The sequence below is a fragment of the Empidonax traillii genome, unplaced genomic scaffold (assembly GCF_003031625.1).
Source record: "Empidonax traillii isolate 1590-97213 ecotype Southwest subspecies unplaced genomic scaffold, ASM303162v1 scaffold16:size2589160, whole genome shotgun sequence".
Lineage (NCBI taxonomy): Eukaryota > Metazoa > Chordata > Aves > Passeriformes > Tyrannidae > Empidonax > Empidonax traillii.
In genome coordinates, this window is record NW_020955209.1 from 416,591 (window position 1) to 438,122 (window position 21,532).

Genomic DNA, 21,532 nt, shown 5'->3' on the forward strand with positions numbered 1-21,532 from the left:
AGACTGCCCCAGAAGGCAGCACACTTTGCAACATTAACTACTATTTTACTTTCAGCAATTGCTACTGTTCTACTTCTCCAGTATATATACCCATGACTTAACTTTAGGATTATTTATAACCTTTAAAATAAACCCCTCATTTGAAGCTTCCCTTCCACAGTTCTCTCAGAAAGAAGAACCCCAAGCCTGAACTCTTTTTAAAGATTTCAAAAAGCACTATTTCTGTATAACACGCTAAGCTAGAAAAAGGGGCAAGAGTGTTGGTAATTTTTTTAACTTTTTTGTATTTCCTTCAAAATGGGTATACCATTTATCCTTCCAGTTATTCAGAAAGTCGGTACAGTCACTTTTCTTATACTATCAAATTCTGAATAAACCTGTATACTCACCTTGTTTTCCTGTGTAACAAGTATGCTTGCACCCCCGGGCTTCAGTGGCACTTCTTCCATTGCTCCAAACACATCAGTCTCAACAGAGAAGGTCAGCTCTAAACCCAGATCACTGATATCATTATCTAAAATCCACTGCAAGTTCTTTGCATACTCTGGATCAATAGATGCTACATCCTGATAATTTACAGGTATACCTGGGGGAAAACAAAAACAAAAAACAAAGAGACAAAATTGCTCAAAATAACAGGATAAAGCTAAAAGATTTTTAACAATATATGGCAGAAGATTGCCCTCTAGAGAGAAACCAGAATAATGCAGTAACAGAAAAAGGGAATAAGGAATCCACAGTTAAAAATTACATCAGAACTGCACTTATTAAATTTTTAAAATACTACAGAATCAAGTTTCCTCTGTGAGTTTTTCCCCCCAGTGAGGCAAATGACACACCACTCAGTCAAAAACAATTTGTACAATTTTTACTCTCTAATGGATTTAAGTTACAGCATCTAACCGTACTGAACATGCAATGTTAAATGTTTCCTACAAAGTCTTAAAGTTTTCTACACAACTTTTAAAAATCCAAATACCATATTTTTCTACAATAATATCCTTGCCCCTAGAACATGACTTGGAGAGGAAAGAACCTTCCTGGAGTCAGAAAATCCTTTTGCTCTTCAGTTTTCTTATTAACCATAGTTAAAATGGGATCTATTATACAGTTGAAAAAAATTATTTATAGGAGTTTTAAATTTTCAACCCAAACTTGCAAGTCATTTAAAAGCCTTAAATGGAGAGTTGCTAAAAGTTTGACTTTTATCCAAGTACAGGAACTGCTATTTACAGCCCCTTCACAGACATGGCACTCAAACACATTTGAGCAAATGTGCCCAGAACAAGGTGACCCTGAGTTTATGCAAGAGAACTACCCTCTTCACTAAAGAAAGCAAACCCCCAACTACCTTAACTCTGCCATGATAGATATTCTAACTCTACCAAGACAAATACATTTCTGGGAAAAGGGGCAGGGGACAAGGGTGGTAGGAGGTTTAGAGAAAAGCAAGTTATTGGGAAGTACTGTTTTACTTCATCATCTTCTGTGCATTGTGCAGTGTCATATGGGTGCCCATTACTAGAAGCCTTGGCACAACACAAACTGTGGATGCAGTACCCCAGAGTAACACAAAATCCAAAGGTTAGCAGCCTCTCAGACATCTAGTAGTGCAAAAACTGTTAGAGTATTTCCATGAAAGAGTTGACTAGTGCTGAAATGGTGTGTACCGAAGCTATAAGGCATTGTTTTTCTAATAAAATCAAGCAACACTCCAGCTTAAGAGAGGGATAGGTAACCTACTAATTAAATATCACTGTCATCTGTCCCTCAAAAAAAAAAAAAAAAATCTAACAGCTGTCTAGTAGTTACTAGAGGACATTCACTTTTGCCAACCAGCAAGCATATGCGCATTTCACATATGAAATGTGGAAATAATGATGTCTCTGAGGGATATAAGCAAAATGTGGGAAAAGAAGACTAAAAAGTAGGAATCAGAGACTCCAACTTTAGGGAAGAAACTTAACTGGAGCATTATGATGAGAGAGTACACTCATAGTCAGCATATTGTGAGACCAAAGCAGTAAGCTCACTCATTTGCATGACCGATATTTCACCAATCAACAGACTCGAGAGGGTAGTTATAAAGAAACTCCATCAGATTTATCAGGAAAAAACTTGAATCCCATGAAATACTATGTATCTTTCTCTTGTATACTCTTAAAGCACCTGTAGTTTGAAAAAGGAAGAGAAATCTACCTGAGCATAATTGTGATTAGCAGGTATTTCTGTGAAACACAGAACTTCAAAAAGATACTACAGGTAAGCTCTGAGACAACTTCATTTAATATTCAAGCATTTAAGGCCTCCAGTTCAAAACAGACTGACCCAGAAATTAATTTTCACTTCTGTTTATGCCATTTCAAGGACTACTTTCTACTATACTGTTCAACAATGGACTGAAGTCTAACAGCAAATAGTGCAGTAAAGAATCTATCTGCTACCTGTCTTTGTGGGCTGGAGGTAGAACTTTTATAAACAGAAAAGTAATTGGTTCCTTAAAAAAATACAAAGTAAGTGGAAAAGAGCACTGGAGAAACTATCTTCTCCTCCCCTGCTTAAGCAGAAGGCAGACAGACTAAGAGTGAGACAAACAAACCTAAGAGGCCTTATTAGTTTCTGACCGTATTTTTGCCCGTGCTACACCCGTAATAAGTGCAGCCTTAATAAATAGGCAGACCGACAGAACAATGTTTGATTTCACAGCACAGACACACACAAAATTATGCATGCTACGTATCGAACACCTTATAAAGCACATTAGTTGTGTGTTAGCTGGGTCATCACCTAAGTTGGTGATCTTTCCTTGCCTACCAGATATTATTGCAGAAAGATCTCAGTTCACCACAGCGGAAAAAAGGTGATGTACCCACCCGAGTCTCAAAAAAGTAGTCACATTTGTTCATACAGGTTTTGGCTTCTAACTAAGGCGTTTCCACATCGTGTGTTGACTAAAAAGAGGAGTTCCTTCGAAAAAGGTTCACACTGTTCCTCAGAGACAGAAGGTCTTACCTCACAACCGGTGGTTTTAATGTCATCAACAGATGGATATACTTTAACTACGGGAAAACAAGGAGCTCAGTGCAAGGTGAAAAACCAAAGGAATGGAAACAGTTTCAGGCTGCAAAAGATTTCACACTCCTTCACTTAAAGCCTGACAAGTAGTTGAAGGAAATTCGTACTTCTGTAACCTGATAACTTGTATTTGATATGAATAACAGTTAGTATAACTCATAGCTGAACCTGAAACAAAAATTAAATGAAAACTCCTCAGAAGCATCTGCTGCTATACAACTCTGATTCCTTAAGCAAGAAAATAGGAGATGCACAAAGCTGATGGAAAAGGCCTTGGAACGGTGAGGCAGAAAAAGCAACTACTCTGGGAAGTGGAGGGTGTACTTTTCCAGTTCTCTGTGTCTGATAAGTAAGAAGTGATAAACAATTGTGAAAACTTAAGTTAAATGTGTCTAAACATTTAGAAAGTTCCAGAATGCCTGTTCAAGAGAATGACAAGATCTTAATAAGACTGGGGAGAGTTTATTAACAGAGACTACTGACTGCTGTTTCTTGGTTTGCAACAGTTACTCTAGCAAAATGAAAAAGGAAAAAAGCAAGGTCATCTTGTCAATTTAGAAACCAAAAAATCAGCCATATCATCACTAATCAAACTACTAAGGAACCCAAATTCATTAGTAGTCAATTGCAGAAGAGGTGATGAGCAACAAGCAGAAAAATAAGTTTTTCTTTTTTGTGAATACATCACATGGAGATCAGTCTGTGAGCGTTAACTCATAACCACATCCCGGGCTGCAACAAGTGAAGCATGACCAGCAGGTCAAGGGAGGTGATTCTGTCCCTCTACCCTGCTCTCATGAGACCCCATCTGGAGTGCTGCATCCAGCTCTGGGGCCCTCAACACAGGAAGGACATTGATGTGTTGGAAAAAGTCCAGAGCAGGAGCACAAGGATGATCAGAGGGCTGGAGCCACTTTCCTATAAAGACAGGCTGTGAAATGCTTAGGTTGTTCAGCCTGAAAAACAGAAAGCTCCAGGGAGACCTTAGAGCACCTTCTAGTACCAGAAGCGGGCTACAAGAGAGCTGGAGAGGGACTTTTTACCAGGGCAAGTAGTGATAGGACAAGTGGGAATGGCTTTAAACTGAAAGAGAACAGGTTTAGATATTAGGAAGAAATTCTTCACTGTTAGGGTGGTGAGGCACTGGAACAGGCTGCCCAGAGAAGCTGTGAATGCCCCATTCCTGGAAGTGTTCAAGGTCAGGTTGGATGGGGCTTTGAGCAACTTGGTCTGGCGGAAGGTGTCCCTGCCCAAGGTATCTTTAAGATCCCTTCCAACCCAAATCATTCATGATTCTTCTGCTCACTCAGAGGAATTTTTTGATGTCAGAGGCCAAGCCTTAAGTCAGTACCAAATTGTGCCATACAATGATACTTTAGAACCACTTTCCTATGTGAAGATCAAGGAGTAGGGAAGCATTGCCTACATGGTGCTGCTTCAGAGTGGCTGTCCTCCACTGCCTCTTGCCCAGAACAAGGCCACTCCCCTGCAGCAAAAAGGCAGAGAAGGAAAACACACTCCTCTGTGAAGAAGATCTTGACAAAGACGATTGAGCCTGCACCACCACCAAACTGCAACAGTGACCCCTGAACACTTTCAGAGTTGATCTGTCCTCAGCAAACATCACAGGAAGACTGCAGGTAGACAATTATCAAGCTATCTTATACTTTCAAAGAAGATCAAAGAATAGTGTTTGAACACAAAGGCAATTCTGCATGCAGCAGCAAATAAATTCATGTACTTAGAGGAGTAATAAGAATGCACAGGGAATTTACCCTTCCACACTTTTTCATGCAAGAAGAAAAGTTCTTTCATGGCATTGCAGAGGCACAATCAAAAGGCACAAAGGTTCTCAAAGAAGAGCCCTAGACCACAGATACCATAGTTAACAGAGGTTGTCCTCCACTTAAAAAAAAAAAAAACAAGTCCGATAGAGTTTTTCCAGAGTTCACAAACATTCTCAATTTCGTAAGTCTGTCGCAAGTTAACTAGGGAACAATTACTTTCATTTCTCAAGAATGACACTACACAGCAGGATAGATGAATTTCACAACTGTGATGCAAAGAATTGCATGTACCACAAAAGCAATTGGTTGCACTACTCTGCCTTTCAGGCATTCCCAGTCAGCAATAGTAAAGACAACTAAATTACATGATTAGGCTTTAGACAGAGTAATGATGCCTTCCTTGTTTTTAATTTAAGATTCATATTCAAATATAAAGATTCACTATTTTTTAAAAAGTTGCTAACTGTATAAAATTCCCTCACAGTTTTGCTCATGTATTTCTATATTTTGCAACCACAACAGCTCCTAAGTGAGGCACAGACTGGAATAGCAATTACTGCCATATTATGTTGTGATTCTGATGTACATAAAAGACTAGTAAGACATTATTTCCAAGACTTTTTCAATTTTAATACACACATAAAAGTAAAAGAGGAAAAGGTTTAGTGTTCAAACAACTATTACAAGTAATGAACAGGATTTTAATAAAACCATACCAAGAATATGTTTGTAGAATGACCTCGTGAAGTATATGTTCACCAACTGCCTGTGATTCAGAGCTAGTCCCAGGATCTGGCCTGCAAAACGGAAGTAGTTCAAATGATCTGGATTTACAGAAGAGTTGCTGTTGGGCTGGAAGGTTGTTCCTATAAAATAAAAATATCATCATATTTTAGCACACTTTTTTTCAAGTGAGGTGTTTATTTGTCAAATACACTCAACATCTGAAACTACTGCAAGAGTTTTATTTTGGGGTTCTGGAAGTTTGGGGCTTTTTGTTTACACAAAAAAGACTTCAGACAGAAATGTATTAGAATGTAATGGCACCCTACTACTACAATGATACTGCTTTGTCACTTTCCAAGGCACCACTCTGAAATAATTATCATCAGCAAAAGGGGAATTATAAACTGGTATTTCTATGAGCATTTTTTGCTCAATCTAATGGGTTTTGCTTCTATCAACTTGTGACCATGCTCAAAGGAAGGATCAGCATGTATCTACTTCCTTTCACCTGTTTCTAGCCAGATGAAGGCAGGACACAGTCCAATCCTGGTCTTTTTGGAAAAGACTACCTCAAACAGACATCCCTGATCTTTTCCTTTTAGCTTTCATGAAATAATCTACTGTTGACTGAATCCCTTGCCACTTTCCAAGACTTTGTAAGGTAGAAAACAAAACACTTAGCACTGACGATGATGATGATGATGTGAAATCTTTTATTGATAAAGACTTGCTTTATATGAAAAACCCAAAAGACAAAAAGTCAAATGCAAGGGAGACCTGTGGAGATCAACATCTGGTTTTACAACAAAAAGCAGCTGATTGAATTTATGGATTTCTGAAAGGAAATAGAGGAATACTTCCACAGTTCTCTTGCAGATGCAGAAGAAAGGAAAACTCTGAAAGTGTTATGTCCTCCTACAACCAGGCAGAGATAGTGTGGACCCATTATAACCAACAACTCACTCTCCTCTTACAGAAGAGAACGAAACTTCAAATGAAAAAAAATTATTTCATATGTTCTTGCAAAAACAAACAGTCCATATATCATTTCTCTATATACAAGATCAATTCCGTCAGTGTTGCTTTTAAAAAGTAATAATCTTATATTCTGAAATGATGTTTTTATAAAAGACAATACCCTAAAATTAGGGAGAAAAAAAGGCAGAAACATACCATCAGCTGACTGGGTAAATAAGGCGTAATCTGGGTTAACTATTTCACTGGACAAGATATCAAACCATTCACGCACCACACCCTGTCCCTGCATGTCAAAAGAATAAAACATATTAGTACAAAGAACTTTCATGGCTCCAACAATTGTACTGAGTAACTACACATTTCTTTTAAAGTAATTTTAAAACAGGATTTAGTTCAAAACAGTACTCATGAAAGAGAATTAATGTTTCCATATGAAAATACCATAAAAAACAGTGTAGCTTTACCCACCATGCCTTCTTCTCCATGAAATCTCACAGCAATCCCCTGCTTCAGTTTCTCACTATTTGCTTTAGACACAACTTCACAGCTACTCCTAAAAATAGAATCTAAATGCAAAGCATCAATTAATTTTTTTCACCTTGTTATATTTCATTTTATTTCAAAGATATATTAATTCCACTTATAACACAATACCTCTGTGAACCAAAAGAATGTCATTTTCATTGACAGGCCTGTGCACCATGTCCGAATCCGGCTGCCCAGCATGCAAATGTTCATAGAACCACTCACAGCGATCTTTAAATGGCTACAAAACAAAGTGTAAACCGTATTATATAGATGCATTCCACTGAATTCATCATCTCTCGTAAGCATGACTGGAAAACAGTTATGCAGACTTCTCAGGTAATTTTTGAGATGTGCCGGGTTACCTCAATAAGCTACACAGTATTTTTGGGAAAAGACTAGACATGCCCTTAAGTGCTTGCCAAAGTTTGGTATGCTGAAGCTACGTATGCAGGAAGACTGGACCACCAGTTATGCAGAAATTGCTATCAAAGTTCTCCACACAAGAGAAAAACAGCACAAAACTTCTTACAGGGAAGCGGTGGGTGTGAAGGACTCCAGATAAGAAATAAGTCACTGGCTTCTGTAACAGATAATCAACCACAGTTGAGCACAGAAGCACAAGGGATATAAACAAGCCCTACTTGTAGTAAAGTCCTCCGGCATTATAAAACAACTCAAAGGCACCAGAAACCTTCCAAAGAAACCTTCCAAAGAAACTCCTAGGTGAGAAGGTTCTAGCTTGTTTGACTCAGGATTGAGACTGATATTTTGCAGCTCTTCTAACAGAGGACATCCTTGTGTCATGTCCTTCTCATCCACCACAATTCACAGCACGTACATTTAGCTGACCTGACAAACAGGGTTTCAGTTCTCAGTGCCTCTTCATTATTCACAGGTAATGAATTTCAAAAACACACATTTCAACCAAAGAATGATTAAACAATACACCTACACCCTTGTCCCACAAATGGAACTGGATTACTAAAAACAATGTACCTTTAAAAATAAAACATTGTACTGTTCACAGCAAAGGGAATAAAGCTTTTGGAACAGACTTTCCATAATTACTGGGGGAAGGGGGTGTTTTGGTTGGGTAGAGGAACTTTACCTTCATTTTCAGAAAATTTGGTATTTGACCATAATAGTTGACCAAAACTCCTTTAGTGTAAAGAATCTTTCTAATGGAGAACAAATCAAAAGTAATCCAGTGTGTGCTAAATGAAGGAGTTCCAAACCGTTCATTATCACCCAAACATCATTTGTAATAGAACAAATGCACAGCACAGTAAGGAAAATATGGCAGATGCCCAAGACTACAGAGTTATGTATAGGAGCCAAATTCCACACAGGAGTTTGTGCACTAATTTTTCAATGTAACTACACTGGTACTCCCCTAGAGTAACTCTTTAATCTTGAATTCATGTTCCATGTCAAACTGAGAAGTGAGTTTATCATTTTACTTGAATAAGAAAAGAGACAAAACAAAGAAACAAAAAAAAATGGTAGGAAACTGAGCAAAGTGTAACAAGACAACATGATGTTTTACTAAAGAAGCTGTCACTAATTAACTATGGTCAAATCAACTAATAGTGGTGTATTTATCCTCTGGTTTGTCTCAAAATGTAAGTCAGTTAGGGGAAAAGTACAGCATTTTAAAGTCCAATCTCTTAGAAGTGCACAAATAGATTTAAAAATAGAAATTTAGCTTTGTTTAACTCAAAGTTGGACTTGTAAGACATATCTAACATCGGTTATCTCAAATGGACTCACTTATATATTTCAAAGACCTACAAGTACAGAAATCAGGCTGCCATGTCCATTTAATCTGATCTTCCAACATCCAAGATTCAGAAACACTAGAGGTCAAACTTAGTTCTTCCATCCTCCTCAAATAGAATTTCTTTAAATATTATTTTTAAACAAAACACCCTTTGTATATGTGCAGAAGTTGTAACTAAGCATCTCCTGACACTTACCTGAGCTTTTATGATGTGCATAAATCTGGACATCAGTTCAGGACACTCAAGAAGAAAATGAAAGTGATCAAAAATTATTTTGGGGTTTCTGGAAGAAAAACAGGTTAGAAGCCTGTTAAGAGATTTAATAATAATGCTTCATGATACAAAAATTCCACAAAAAGAGACAATGCAATTAGCCACATAAGAAGATTTTAACAGACTCTTCTACTTAGTCAGTTTTTCTCTTGTTTTCAAATACCTCATCTGCAAAACATGGGAGGATTAGAAGCAGCTCCCCACACAGAAGCAGTCCCAGAGAAACTCTGAGAACAGCCAACTGTAAAAAGATGGTTTAGACTCCTTTAAGAAGTCACATCCTGGAGGAAGAACAAAAGTTTTCATCTGCCTCAAAAGTGAAGCCTTTCTTTGGAATAAATAGGAGGAAAGGATCCATTAAGGAAATTATTCTGTTGCTCTGTGAAACAGATTTTGTTCACGAAATCCCACAGAATCTCACAAATAAGATCATTTAAATATGCAAAAGAGTTCATTTAAGTCTGAGCTCTGAATCATTAATCTATACTCCCTTGAATTTGGCAGGACCATTAAAGTGAATATAGTACATAGATTACAACAAAAGCCTAAAAATACAACTCAGTAAGAAGAAAAAAATCAGTTTGATTTACTGGGGGGAGGGTGGCTGGGCAGAAGGGTGGATTACGAAACCCATATTTGTCGAAGCTTACCTGTTAACAAAACACTTAAGGACATCATCGTGTTTACAAACAAATTCTATAAAACGAGGTGACGTCATCCTGTTCAAAAATCATATGACGCTTTCGGTTAGTGAAATTGAAAATAATTTGAATTACACAAATTGTCTTTTTTTTTTAAATAAAATACTACACAACTAGAAACTGATATTGTTTAACAAGTCATCATGAAACTAAATACTCAACAGTATTAAGATCTCATAATAAACTAACAGAAAAGGCAAAAATGCCAGTAACCAAGAGGGTCAAGCAACATTACCTCCAACTGTTACTAACTATATGAACAAGAAAAGCTCAAAGTAAGGGAGATACATATTTTTCTACTGAATCCTCCCAGCTTTCAATGGAAGCACATACATGCAAGGGTTGATATTACATGCACAATGCATATGATATGCAGGCTGTTCTATATTCTTGTTTATTGTATGAAACTCCCACAATGCATCTTGTAAACTGTGGTATGCCAGAAAGAAATAAAATTCAAACTTAGCAAACTTAATAATGGGGACAATAGGTTGCTTAATGGCAAAATACACATAACAAAAAAGCATGAAAAAAAACCTCAACAAAATTACTTGCCAGGCAAGAGTCTCATAGTAGCATGAATTTATTTTTTTTCTCCTATACATATATATATATGGAGAGTGAAGGAAAGATTAAAATGGGTACAAATTTCACTACCTTTATTAACATCTATCCTGCAAAAAAGAAAACCAAACCCATACTTAATTGTATCCTTCAGTAAAAGCTAATGAATAGTTGCAAACATGAGTAAAATTCTCTCATCAAGTTTCTTTAAAGTCTGTGAAAAACAGTACTTTACTTAGTACAGGACAACTGTTCCTGTTCCCCACACCAATTTAGGTAAGAGCTGCTAATTTTATACAAAACTGAGGTGTTTTCCTTATTCTGTTCTGAAGAAACAAGTCTCACTATATCCTTTCACTCATCTGCATAAAAAACAAACAAGCAAGCAAGTAAAATCTCCCAGAGACCAAATAAGAACTTTTTAAACACACTTCTGATCTGGGAGATGATTTGAAAACATTAAACAACTAAAAGAGTCTTCCCTAAAAGGAAATTAACTCTATTTGTAAATTGCCACACAAGCTGTAAGATACAATATATGGGGAACAGAAGAAAAAGCATACACTTGTCATTTTTGATGCTGAAAACTTGGAACATTTTATTTCAGTATATTAATAAACAATGCGTAGATTCAATGTCAGCATCTGCACAAGAAAAGCAATTGTGGCAAGTAAAATAAAATAACCTAAATATTTCAGATGTTAACCAACATGAAATGCCATCCTTGTAGGAATATCAAGAACAGTGGAAAGCTATGAGCTTTGCTTACTCTCTTCCATTAAATATAGAGACACTCAAACCTAAATTTAGAGCTGTTTTAAAACATTTTGTCTGAAAATATAGTTTGTTATCATTTCAAACATTATTTGAAGATGGCAGCAGTATTGATTTACAAAATTTACTCCTATTGATGCCTATGGATTTTTTTGATTTTTAGCTTTTTGTAGATTTTAGGAGTAGCTGTAGTTAGCTCACACTTTAGCACAGTAATTTGCACATTTACCCAACCCTATTACCCCATTTCATATCTAACTTTCTAAATTCCTGTAGCTTGTTTAGACTTCTCTCAAGGTAGGTCCTCTTTCTGTTTAAGAACATTTGCACCCTGGCTTGAACAACAAGATACATTCTAGTCAAAGCATCCTTCAAAACCCCAGAACAGTGGAGGAGCTCCAAGGACTGGACATGCTGTGATGAAGAGGAAGATGAGGAAGAGGGGGTCTTGGAGACCTCTAACTTAATTTCCAGAAGGGCATGCCGAGGGGTAGAACTGGGAGGATCTGAGGGGCAGATAGATCTGGGATGGGATGGACTAATACCTTAAATCGTGGAACCCCCTGGACACAGGGACATGCATCTCTGTATGCCCATGGTGGCTGAAGGCCTTCTGTTAAAACTGCTCTCTACCTTATCTCTACAATAATTGCCTGGTGACTAAGTTTTTGGCCCCTGATCTAAAGCAACACTACTAACATAAAAACTTCAGAGCAAGTCTCAGATCTTTGTATTCTCTACACAGTTCTGAAAAGCCCTAAAGCAACACACAATTCAGCCTTCTCTCCCACATCTCAGGGAGTTCTCTCAGTTGTTATTGAAACAGTCCTCACGCTCCTGACCGTAGTCTCAAACTTATGTAGTATCTGTGGGGGTTCTCCTTAACATGAAGCATAAATTATGCTTTGGGACAGACCTACAGGGCAAGTCATATCAGCAAGTCACCTGGGAGACAGTCACCTTGATGACTGAATTTTGGTACAGAGACGGATGGTGGCAGGGGGAATGTAGGTAATCACTTCTGTAAACATTTCTGCTCTTCATTTGGCTGCTGTCAATAATACCTAATTGCATTTTATCTTACATCAATGGAAATGGCTAAACAGCAGTTCCTTTTTCAATGCGATTGATCCCCGTTTCATCTTCCAGAATGTCCACAGAGTATGCCCCAGACAAACATGACTGGTCAACTTGAATGCTTTTATTCCACTCAATTTGTCAGAGAAAGAAAAACCCTCAAAGTGGCCAGGAATAAGCAAGAGTTGTCCTGTAGTATGAACCTTGCTTCCTGATTCCTCAGAGAGCTTGTAATACCACCATACTTATGGTATGTGGTATTATATGCATACTTATGCATATAATATGTGTACTTATGCACTCAGAAGAACCAAAGGATCCCTTCCTCACAAGTTCACAAATATAATCCATAACAATCTAGGCCCGACTAAGACCTCAGTTACAGTGGACACACTTGTTTTTTGTTTAAATCAGACACTAAATTTACCTAAGTTGCAGTGCCTGATCCACACAAAACTATATGTTTGCCAAGCTGGGACTGGATTCCACGTGACCGTTATTTTTGAGATTGAACTCTCCTTGTTATAAACTTCTGCAATATAGTCAAAAAAGTTTTGCCCCAGCCATCATTTTCATACACAATGATCACTTTTTTCTGAGCCTACAGCTGTTCTTGCTGGATAACCATATTAAATTCAGGGATAACTTCACATTAAGAACCAACAGCAAATACAGCTAGGTTTCTAGAGATCAAAATTCTATTATCTCCAATTATACTAGATGATTACAAAAAGCCATTAGACATTTAATAAAAAATTTGTCCCACTGCAGCTACACTCACAGGCAGCAGCACTATGGAAAATTTGCAGTGCTGTTTGGTGTCATTAGAGCCAGGGAAAAAAAAAAAGGCATTCAAATAATTCAAATAACTGAAATAGAGAAAGCATTAAAAAACATACCCTTGACTGTCACTAATGTAATGTGGTCAGCACCAACATTCTTCCAAGAAAGCATGTGTGATTTTAAAATGGTAATAGTTTGGATAACAAAAATGAATCCTCTCCTTACCCCTGAGGCATCTGACAGGAGCAGCACATATAGAAGGCTTGAATGACAGCACTTAGCCTGTTTGCTGTCATGGAGATAACATCCTGGCAATCAGCACAAGCTTCCTGCTTCCCAGCAACATCATATGCTTTTAACTCGACAGCATCAGTGGATAGGTCTTTTCTTCCCTCAGCTCCCTCAGCGGCAAAGGAAGGTGCAGGAGCAGCATCCTGGTGATCTGGTCCTTTTTGCTTCAGTAAAATAGAAGTAATGTTGGCAGAGTCCTTTTTGTTTTTCATAAGCTCTGTGGCTATAAGAACGAGCCATTCATCTAGAGAATGCCAGAGCAGTTCCAGTGGCTGCAATAAACATACGAGAAAACAGACAGAAAAGGCACACGTTGACATTAGATAATATTAATAATGTGATAATGCTGTTTGAGCAAATAGACATCAGGCACATTTTAAAGCTTGAAGTGATCCTTTAGAGGTCATGTTAGAGGTAAGAGTCAAATACTCATAAAAAATTCTGTACTTGTAGCCAAAGAGCACAAAGAAAATTCCATATAGAAGGAAAATAATCAAGCAGCAGATGGAAGAAAGATAAAGTAATTTAGAAAGAAGTATAGAAGAACTATAGAATTGAACTGTGTAACAGAGTTTGGCCTCAGGGTTGTTACCCAGCACAATACTGCCTGACTGCTGCAGTCAAGCAGAGAAACAATAATACACAGGTTGAGTTGCCAGAGTAAGAGAGTTCTTTTTTAAAGACCTGGTCAAAGAAGCTCCCTCTACCAAGAAGATGCAGTGAACTCCAGACAACACCACAGAGATTCAGACCAATGCATGTATCTAATAAGAACATGTTTTATGTAGAGTGTGAGCTCGTAACAGCTCATTTTGACAGTACCCCAGAAGTCTCAGAGTAAGGGTCACTAACATCTAGATTTATCAAACAGAAACAAGTATCATCAAAATCACAAATCAATTTTTAAAGCTGTACATTTCATTTTTAACAAAGGCACTCTTCATTCACAACACCCTGCTCAAAACTAATAACATTAAAACCTGGTACAATTTTGTCACTACACATTTGCTCCAAGGTGTATGGAGAAGAAGAAGGCCTGAGCATACAAAAAGACCACAAGGGGTGTAAGGGCTTGTTTCACAAGCCTACAGTCTAGTGAGCATTGGGATATGAATCCTACAGGGAGATAATCTGACTCAAGTACTAGGTAATTCTGACTCAATTAACTAGGTAGTTATTTACTAGACTACTAAAATTTAGTTTTGTTCTCCCAAATTTTTCAATGCTTATCTTGCCAGACACCATTTTCCACTGATATCTTGTGTTTTATCTCTTATTTCCCACAGACTTAGCACATCTTCTGGAACTTTTCCACCTGATTTGTTTTTTCCAAAGTTAGTTTTTCTCAGTTTCTTATTACAACATCATTCAAAAGGGTAGTCAAGCATAGCAGCTTCAACATTTCCTTTCTTTCTAGCCTAACTTCAGGATATAAAGCACTTCTAAATATTGCCCATCACCTCCATATCCATGACAGTCAGCATTTTACATTAGCATCCGTGATCAGACAGTTTCAGGTGTCATGTGGACATACTCAAACAAACCATCAGCAATGTTTTTTTTCAAAACTACAAGTCAACACACAACTGAGTCTGACTGAGTACCCAGCTCTTCCAGCTGCACACCTTACCCCCCAAATACAAGAATTTAGTTATGCAATGCCTTTCTCTTTACCCATCCAGAAAGCAAGACACCAGTAATCAAACCCACATTCAAACCGCTACATTGGAGCAAAATCTTCTGCCAGATGACAGATAGCCTTTTAGGACAGAAGGCACAGGAGATCACTGATCCATGAAGTGACTGTCATAGCAGAGAAGTTACCTCAACTCTAGAAAAGACTAGTATCTGAAACAAGGGAAAAATGTTAACAACTTCCCAACCTTGTTCAACTACAGAAGTTTTGCAGCAAGTTTCCCTAATATCAGATCACACTAAACAGCAACTGGAAGAGCAATAGATGAAAAAGTGATGAATGTAAACTTAGTCACAATTACTATTCATAAAGTTCCTCAATTCTAAGATCTTTTTTGAGTTAGCAGTAGCTTATTTCAAGGTTGGGAGACAAAATTCAATGATTCTTTTGTATCTTACAGGACCAGTACAAGAATGTGTATCATTAGATAGTGCTTCCACTTTTAAAAAAAGGTCTGAATCACATTCAGGGAATTTCAGTAAAGCACAGAGAGCCCTGTGATTTTCTTGACCCTGTCAAACAATAACATTCCTCAGTAGCTTCAGATCAAGCTGTACTCACATTTTCAATCCCTTATAAGCTAGATTACAGTGAAAACTTTTCAAAATATGTTCAATCAGTATATCAGTACAGAAAAACTTAACCAAGCTTTTAGAAAGAAGCTAAAAGAAAGTTTTTCTTCATTTCTTACACTGGATAAAATATGGTTTTGCACCAGCTTTTTAAAAGAAATTATGAAGTACATCTTTGAAAGTCATCAGGTAGATCTATTCGGACCTAACAGGAGAGTATTTAAAAGGAATGGAAACAACTCCTTGTAACATGCAATAAGCCTGATAATGTTCCTCCAAATACCCAACCACAAGACAAAACTCCTGCCACTGCTCTCAGTCCTCCTCGGGTAAAAGTCTACTATTGAAAGAAGGCAGTATTGAACAACCAATCAACTTTTTATATTGTAAAGAAAGACTGTATCTAGAGGCCCTCACTGACTCAAACAGCATTCAAAGAAATGGGTGGAGAACTGTATCACTTTCTTATGCTCTGGAAAGTACTCAGCACCTTATGTGGAACATGAACTATCAATCTGATGGTTTATGTCAGAAACCTGTATCAAAATTCAAGTTACCTGCAACATTTATACCCACAACTAAATTTTAAGATCAGCAGCAAACTCCAATTAAAAGCTATCAACTTCTAAAATTTTTTATATGGATCTCAAATTTAAAATCTTGAAGTTCCATGTTGACTTCTTTAACACAGATTTAACACCCATTTTGTAGCAAAAACCTCTGTGGCTTCCTTAACAGTCCGTACTAACCAGTTAGACTATCTGTATTCAAGAAAACGCAAATAAAATAAAAACTAGAAAAGGAGTTCTTTGTCACTAACCTGCACGTTACACATGCAAGGACTGGTACCAATGAAGACATAAAACTGTCAGGTCTTCAAGTAGCTTGCAAACCACTGCAATAATCTAGACATGTAGTGGGGGTTTTTCCCTCCTCCCAAAAGGCAGAAAAGACAATCACAACCATGTTTTCAAGGAAAGGACAAAAAAGGAAAAGAAAAGGCAGGAATAAGAGAGAACTGGAAGTCACCCAACTCACTCAGCACTATGTGTAATCTCCCACTTCCCAGTCACCATAAATTCAGGGAAGAACAGACTTATCCAGACACAGCTATTAATTACCTTAGCATTGCCAGACCTGCGTGCCCAAACAAGAATAAGTTCTCATTAGCAGTTTTATATTTTTGAGTTTGAAATTGAAATGAATCTTTTAAATATCATGGAGACAACAGTGTCCCTTATGAAGGTTTTAACACTTCTAAATAAATAAATTACAATAATTGCAATAATAACTTTTAAATCGTTCTGAAATGTTAGCTAAAGCAACAGTAGGATAGATTTTGCTTATTTATTAAAAACCTAAAGGTGGTTTTCACACTCTTAAGAGTTACTGATATTTTCTGGGACAACTGTGGCAGTTCTGTAATATACGTTTACTGCACAAGTAACCCCACATTAAATTGGGAAACAACTCTTTCAGCATACAAAGTAGTTTGGGCACACAGATTAGTGATTCTGCTGAAATACCATTTCTCTTGCAAACTGCAATTGAATGGTTTTGTTTGTTTTATACTGAGTTCTGAAATTATGTGGAATTGAAAAGTCATGTTCACCATGTGAACTATCAGATCTTATTGGTAACTCTTTTTTCTCTCTCTCTCTTCTCCATCTGCCTGCACCATGTGACCATTTTTCCTTCCCCTCTCTACTTGCCTCTTTCTTTACTCTTTCAATCTGTTTTCCTCTTTTACTTTTTTTTTCTTCTCTTGTGGGTAACTTAAAATCAATGAATTGTGTTTTATTAAAGTTACTGATTGTTTTTAGTGGGTGTTTCCTGTGGAATGGGTCTTTGTGCTGAATGTTTCAGTGAAATGTTTTTTCCTGCTTGCATTTTACTCTTGTAACAACCTTTTGTCAAACTATCTTATTTTCCTCACTAAATTAAAAAGAATTTCTCTTAGAGAAAAGTGTGTGACTCTTCCTCCAGACACTAATTAGATGTTATAACGAACCAAAAGGCTTTTAAAAAGTCTTAAACAAAAATGTAACCGCTCTGGGCATCTTATAGCTTAAATCCAGAGTGTAACACCAACAAACAGAAAAAAACCAGACACCTTCAGAAATCAAACGACTAAATGACAAGCACCTAAAGCATGTGTTTGAAAACAGCTATAAATCAATAACCTTGCAAGGGCAGTAGTAAGCTGATATGTTTCAAAGCACGTAATAATAAAATCCAAGAACAACTTGCAAAAAGACTTCATGGTCATAGTGAAAACCACACACAGATCAAGATTTCAATTGTTCCCATTTTTCTTGTGAAGTTGGATAAAACTAAATGATCAGAACTTGCACTGAATCTCCCAATTATCATTCTGAAAGTAAATTAATATAGTGTACTATATTAATATTACCACATTTAGAGATTACTACACTCCTAAATAACAAAAATAAAAACAAAGTTTACCAAAATCAGCTGGGTAACTAAACTTTCAACATCTAATAAACAATGTATTAAATAAGAAGTAAACATAGATCATGAGATGTGCATCAGTGGTTAAATGAATGCAGTGGGCAAAAAATAATAAAAGAGAAGAAAAGAGGTAGGTTTAACTTAAGAAGGGAGAGGAACATCAACCAAACTTACTTCCTGTTCATGAGATGTCTGATTAATGAATGCATGCTTTGTGAAATTCATCTCTTTAACGTCTATCTTCCTAACAACATCATATACTTTTCTGACCTTGAACACCTGACTTCTTGGAGTTTTATTTCCATTGTAGCCCATGTCATTTCCATTACTGGGAGAGGATGGGCCAATGCGAAAGACATGGCAAAATATCCTCACGATCCTTAAGAGACTCTTCATTTGAGCTTCATAATTACTTGACAAGCTGGGGGAAAAAAATTGAATGTTTAAGTTTCTTTTCCTATATGAAATAATTTAGTATATTAAGGAATAAGCAATCTAATGGTAGGGTCTGAAACACATGCTGAAAAAACCCCCTAAGCTTTAAACCCTAGTGAATTTTCATTTCCATTTCCTGTACCAGTCCGAAAAGTCAAATACAAGCACTATAATTTTACTAACATGTGCACACAATTTGAATTAGTAGTTAGAACAGCAAATTCCATACCTTGCAAAACACTTCATTTGTTTTTACACACACATACACTTCTTATGAACTGCCAGTAGGAAATTCAACTTACTACAGCAAGGAGCTAAGCACATGAAACAAGTTGGGATATTCAGATGATAATGTTTTCAATTCAGGAAAGACAGCATCCAATAATAAAAGCATAGTGACTAATCAGATATGCTGCCACAGCCCATCCTCACCAGCTGTTACTCTAAATGCCCATTAACTACCTCAATCCACCAAGGGATCAGGATGGTAAAGATGCCACTATTTCTACTCAAGAAAAACATATACCTAAAAGACATTAAACAAAAGCACCATTATGTTATTTATCCAATAAACACACTAAAAGTTTTATGTCTTCAAAAAATTAATTATTTTTCTACCAAAATCTACTAACTTATAAATATTATAGAAGTGATCATATATTCAAATCTATCCTTAAAGTGTTTGCAACTTTAAAGCATGCTTTCTAAACATAAAATCAGTAAGCACCAGAAAACTGACATCTCAGAGAATGCTGTAAACCTCTGACGCAACTAGTAATCTGTTAATTCTGAAACATAGCTAGTTGTAACATTACAGTACCTTTATCATGACCTCATTCACCCTATGTCACAGGTAAAAGCAAGAGACCTATTTGTTTTCAGCACTACATTTCAATGACTGCCAGTGAGCTGTTAATTTTTAAAAGCAATACACTAAGAATTTTACCAAACAAAGTATGTCTTTGTTGTCACAATCTATACTTTAACCAACAAAGTCTTCAGTAAATCAGCATAAGAAAGGAACACAAAGAGTAAGGAATGCAACAGTGGGAATGCTAAGTTTCTAACTAGTAAAGAAAATCCTCTGACCAGCGATCTGTAATCCTATTACCAGAAGCTCTGGTCACAGCCACAAATTAGGATTTATGAAACCTTTGCTTATATACCAAAAGAATATGTGAATACAACAACCTAACTCAAGAAGATAAAAAGCAAACAAAAAACCAAACGAAAACAAACAAACAAACAAAAAAAACCCACTAATGTTTCAGTTCAGGTTCATCATCTCTCAGCAGCAGTGTTTTCCTGGTGAAACTTCCACTGAAGTCTGGTCTCCAGGAAAAGGACCCACATATATATAAAAACCTTAAAGTGGTTTAATAGCTTACTGATGCTTTTACTGGCACATTTGTAAACATTCAGCTAAGCCTAACCTGCACCAGCAAGACCCAATCATGTCACACTGAAATCTTTTCTTGGAAAGAGGAAATACACGATGAAGGTAATTCTAACTGAACAGGGTCCTTGCTGGTACTCAGGGCAGAAGTCCTCAAGAAAAATCTTGGTGGCCCCCCAGGCTACTTGCTAGAAGCATTACAAAAAACAACTTTAGACACTTTTGAACTAAAGTAAGACAAATCCAAAAGCAATGGGCTGCAGGTTAGAATCCAGGAAACAAACAGTGATGAGATTAGTTCAGCCATGCAAAAATATCATTATTGGAGGTTTTCAGGTACAGAGTACATTTGACATACTTTTGCTGGAAGAAGGAGAGAGCAGAAAGAGGCCCAAGCTCAGAGTACCTATATGCACCAAGTACTACCTTGATCCTCATTCTGTATAATAAGGCAACTGAGAAATACTTTCTTAGAGTAGAAATTCACTGCTTCCGACAGGAAACAGAACTGGAGAGAACAGAGACACAGTTTTTGTGAAACTGTGTCTTGGAATTATTTTCTTTTTATATTACAATTCTGTTGTGACCTATTACAAAGTACCCAAGATAAGTGGGCCACTAAAAGTCCACAGGACACTATACAGGCATCTCGAGAAATGACTCCTCATCCAATGCCATGCAACACTTCCATCTTGTTTTCAGCCACCGCTAGGCCACCCACATGCAGAAATACAGTAATGCACAGCAGCTTAAATTGAGGGACAGTATAAGCACATAAGTTCTGTTTCTACAGCCATACTGAGGGAGCTCAATAGAGAGGAGCAGTAACAGTAATAAATCAAATCTAGACAACAATCAGTTCAATTTACCTCTGAAGACACTGAAACAGAAACAAAAACTGCCTCATATGATCTAATCCATCCACCACAACTTCTGACAATGTACCTATAGAGAACAAGTTTGAAGCCCTTTCCTGTATAATGGTTTTTTACACTTTATCTCAAATTATTTGTGGGAGATCTATTGGCTCTGCAGACAAAAAGGAATACGTCACAAGTTAAGCTGATACACACTGAAGCTCAACAACAGCTAAAGTCTTTGAAAAAGTCACCTTTGCAGAAACAAAGTGTCATTAATATGTCTGTGCACTTTAATCCCAAACATTTAAAAGGCTTAAGACTTTTGGACTAATTCATCAAAGTGAACACCCATCAGAATAAGACTTCGATTAATGATGTAATGAACTTCCTAGCATCATTTAGGAGTTCTGACCTGCTATCTACAAGCTCCATCCAAATGTAACATAACTGATGGGGAAGAAAGGGCACCTAGAAGTAGGAATATATTATTTATTCTCCATCTAACTGATGGGCTTCTCGCTCCCTGGCCCCAGTTAAAGAGAAACTTTCAGTCATATTCGTCTACAACCTAAGCTGACAGGCTTCTTTGGTTACAGAACACTCTTGAACCTCTTTCTAAGAAGTCATCCAGAACATGTCAGTAAGGAAGTTCCACTCATGCTTTCAGACTCAACCTCTTTCAGTAAAGATTCTCTTAGTTTCTAGTAAAGCATTTAGGTTAGACCAAAATCTGTTAGCTTTTGAAAACAGTTAAATGTTACTG

The 21,532-nt window shown here is 37.0% G+C and overlaps 1 protein-coding gene across 5 annotated transcripts in view; it reads right to left on the reverse strand.

The window, feature by feature from the left end:
• The window catches only part of HACE1 (HECT domain and ankyrin repeat containing E3 ubiquitin protein ligase 1), a 52,379-nt gene that overhangs the window by 12,602 nt on the left and 18,245 nt on the right, over positions 1 to 21,532 (reverse strand). For 4 of the 5 annotated variants that reach the window (XM_027895069.1, XM_027895042.1, XM_027895059.1 and 1 more), the window contains 9 exons: positions 18,253 to 18,499; positions 13,273 to 13,610; positions 9,799 to 9,867; positions 9,071 to 9,158; positions 7,221 to 7,332; positions 7,035 to 7,132; positions 6,762 to 6,849; positions 5,579 to 5,728; positions 390 to 586 (listed from right to left, as the gene is read on the reverse strand). In XM_027895069.1, coding sequence (XP_027750870.1) covers positions 390 to 586; positions 5,579 to 5,728; positions 6,762 to 6,849; positions 7,035 to 7,132; positions 7,221 to 7,332; positions 9,071 to 9,158; positions 9,799 to 9,867; positions 13,273 to 13,610; positions 18,253 to 18,499 — 1,387 coding nt within the window. The remainder of the gene's footprint in view (positions 1 to 389; positions 587 to 5,578; positions 5,729 to 6,761; positions 6,850 to 7,034; positions 7,133 to 7,220; positions 7,333 to 9,070; positions 9,159 to 9,798; positions 9,868 to 13,272; positions 13,611 to 18,252; positions 18,500 to 21,532) is intronic. The other variant, XM_027895050.1, reaches the window with a different exon arrangement.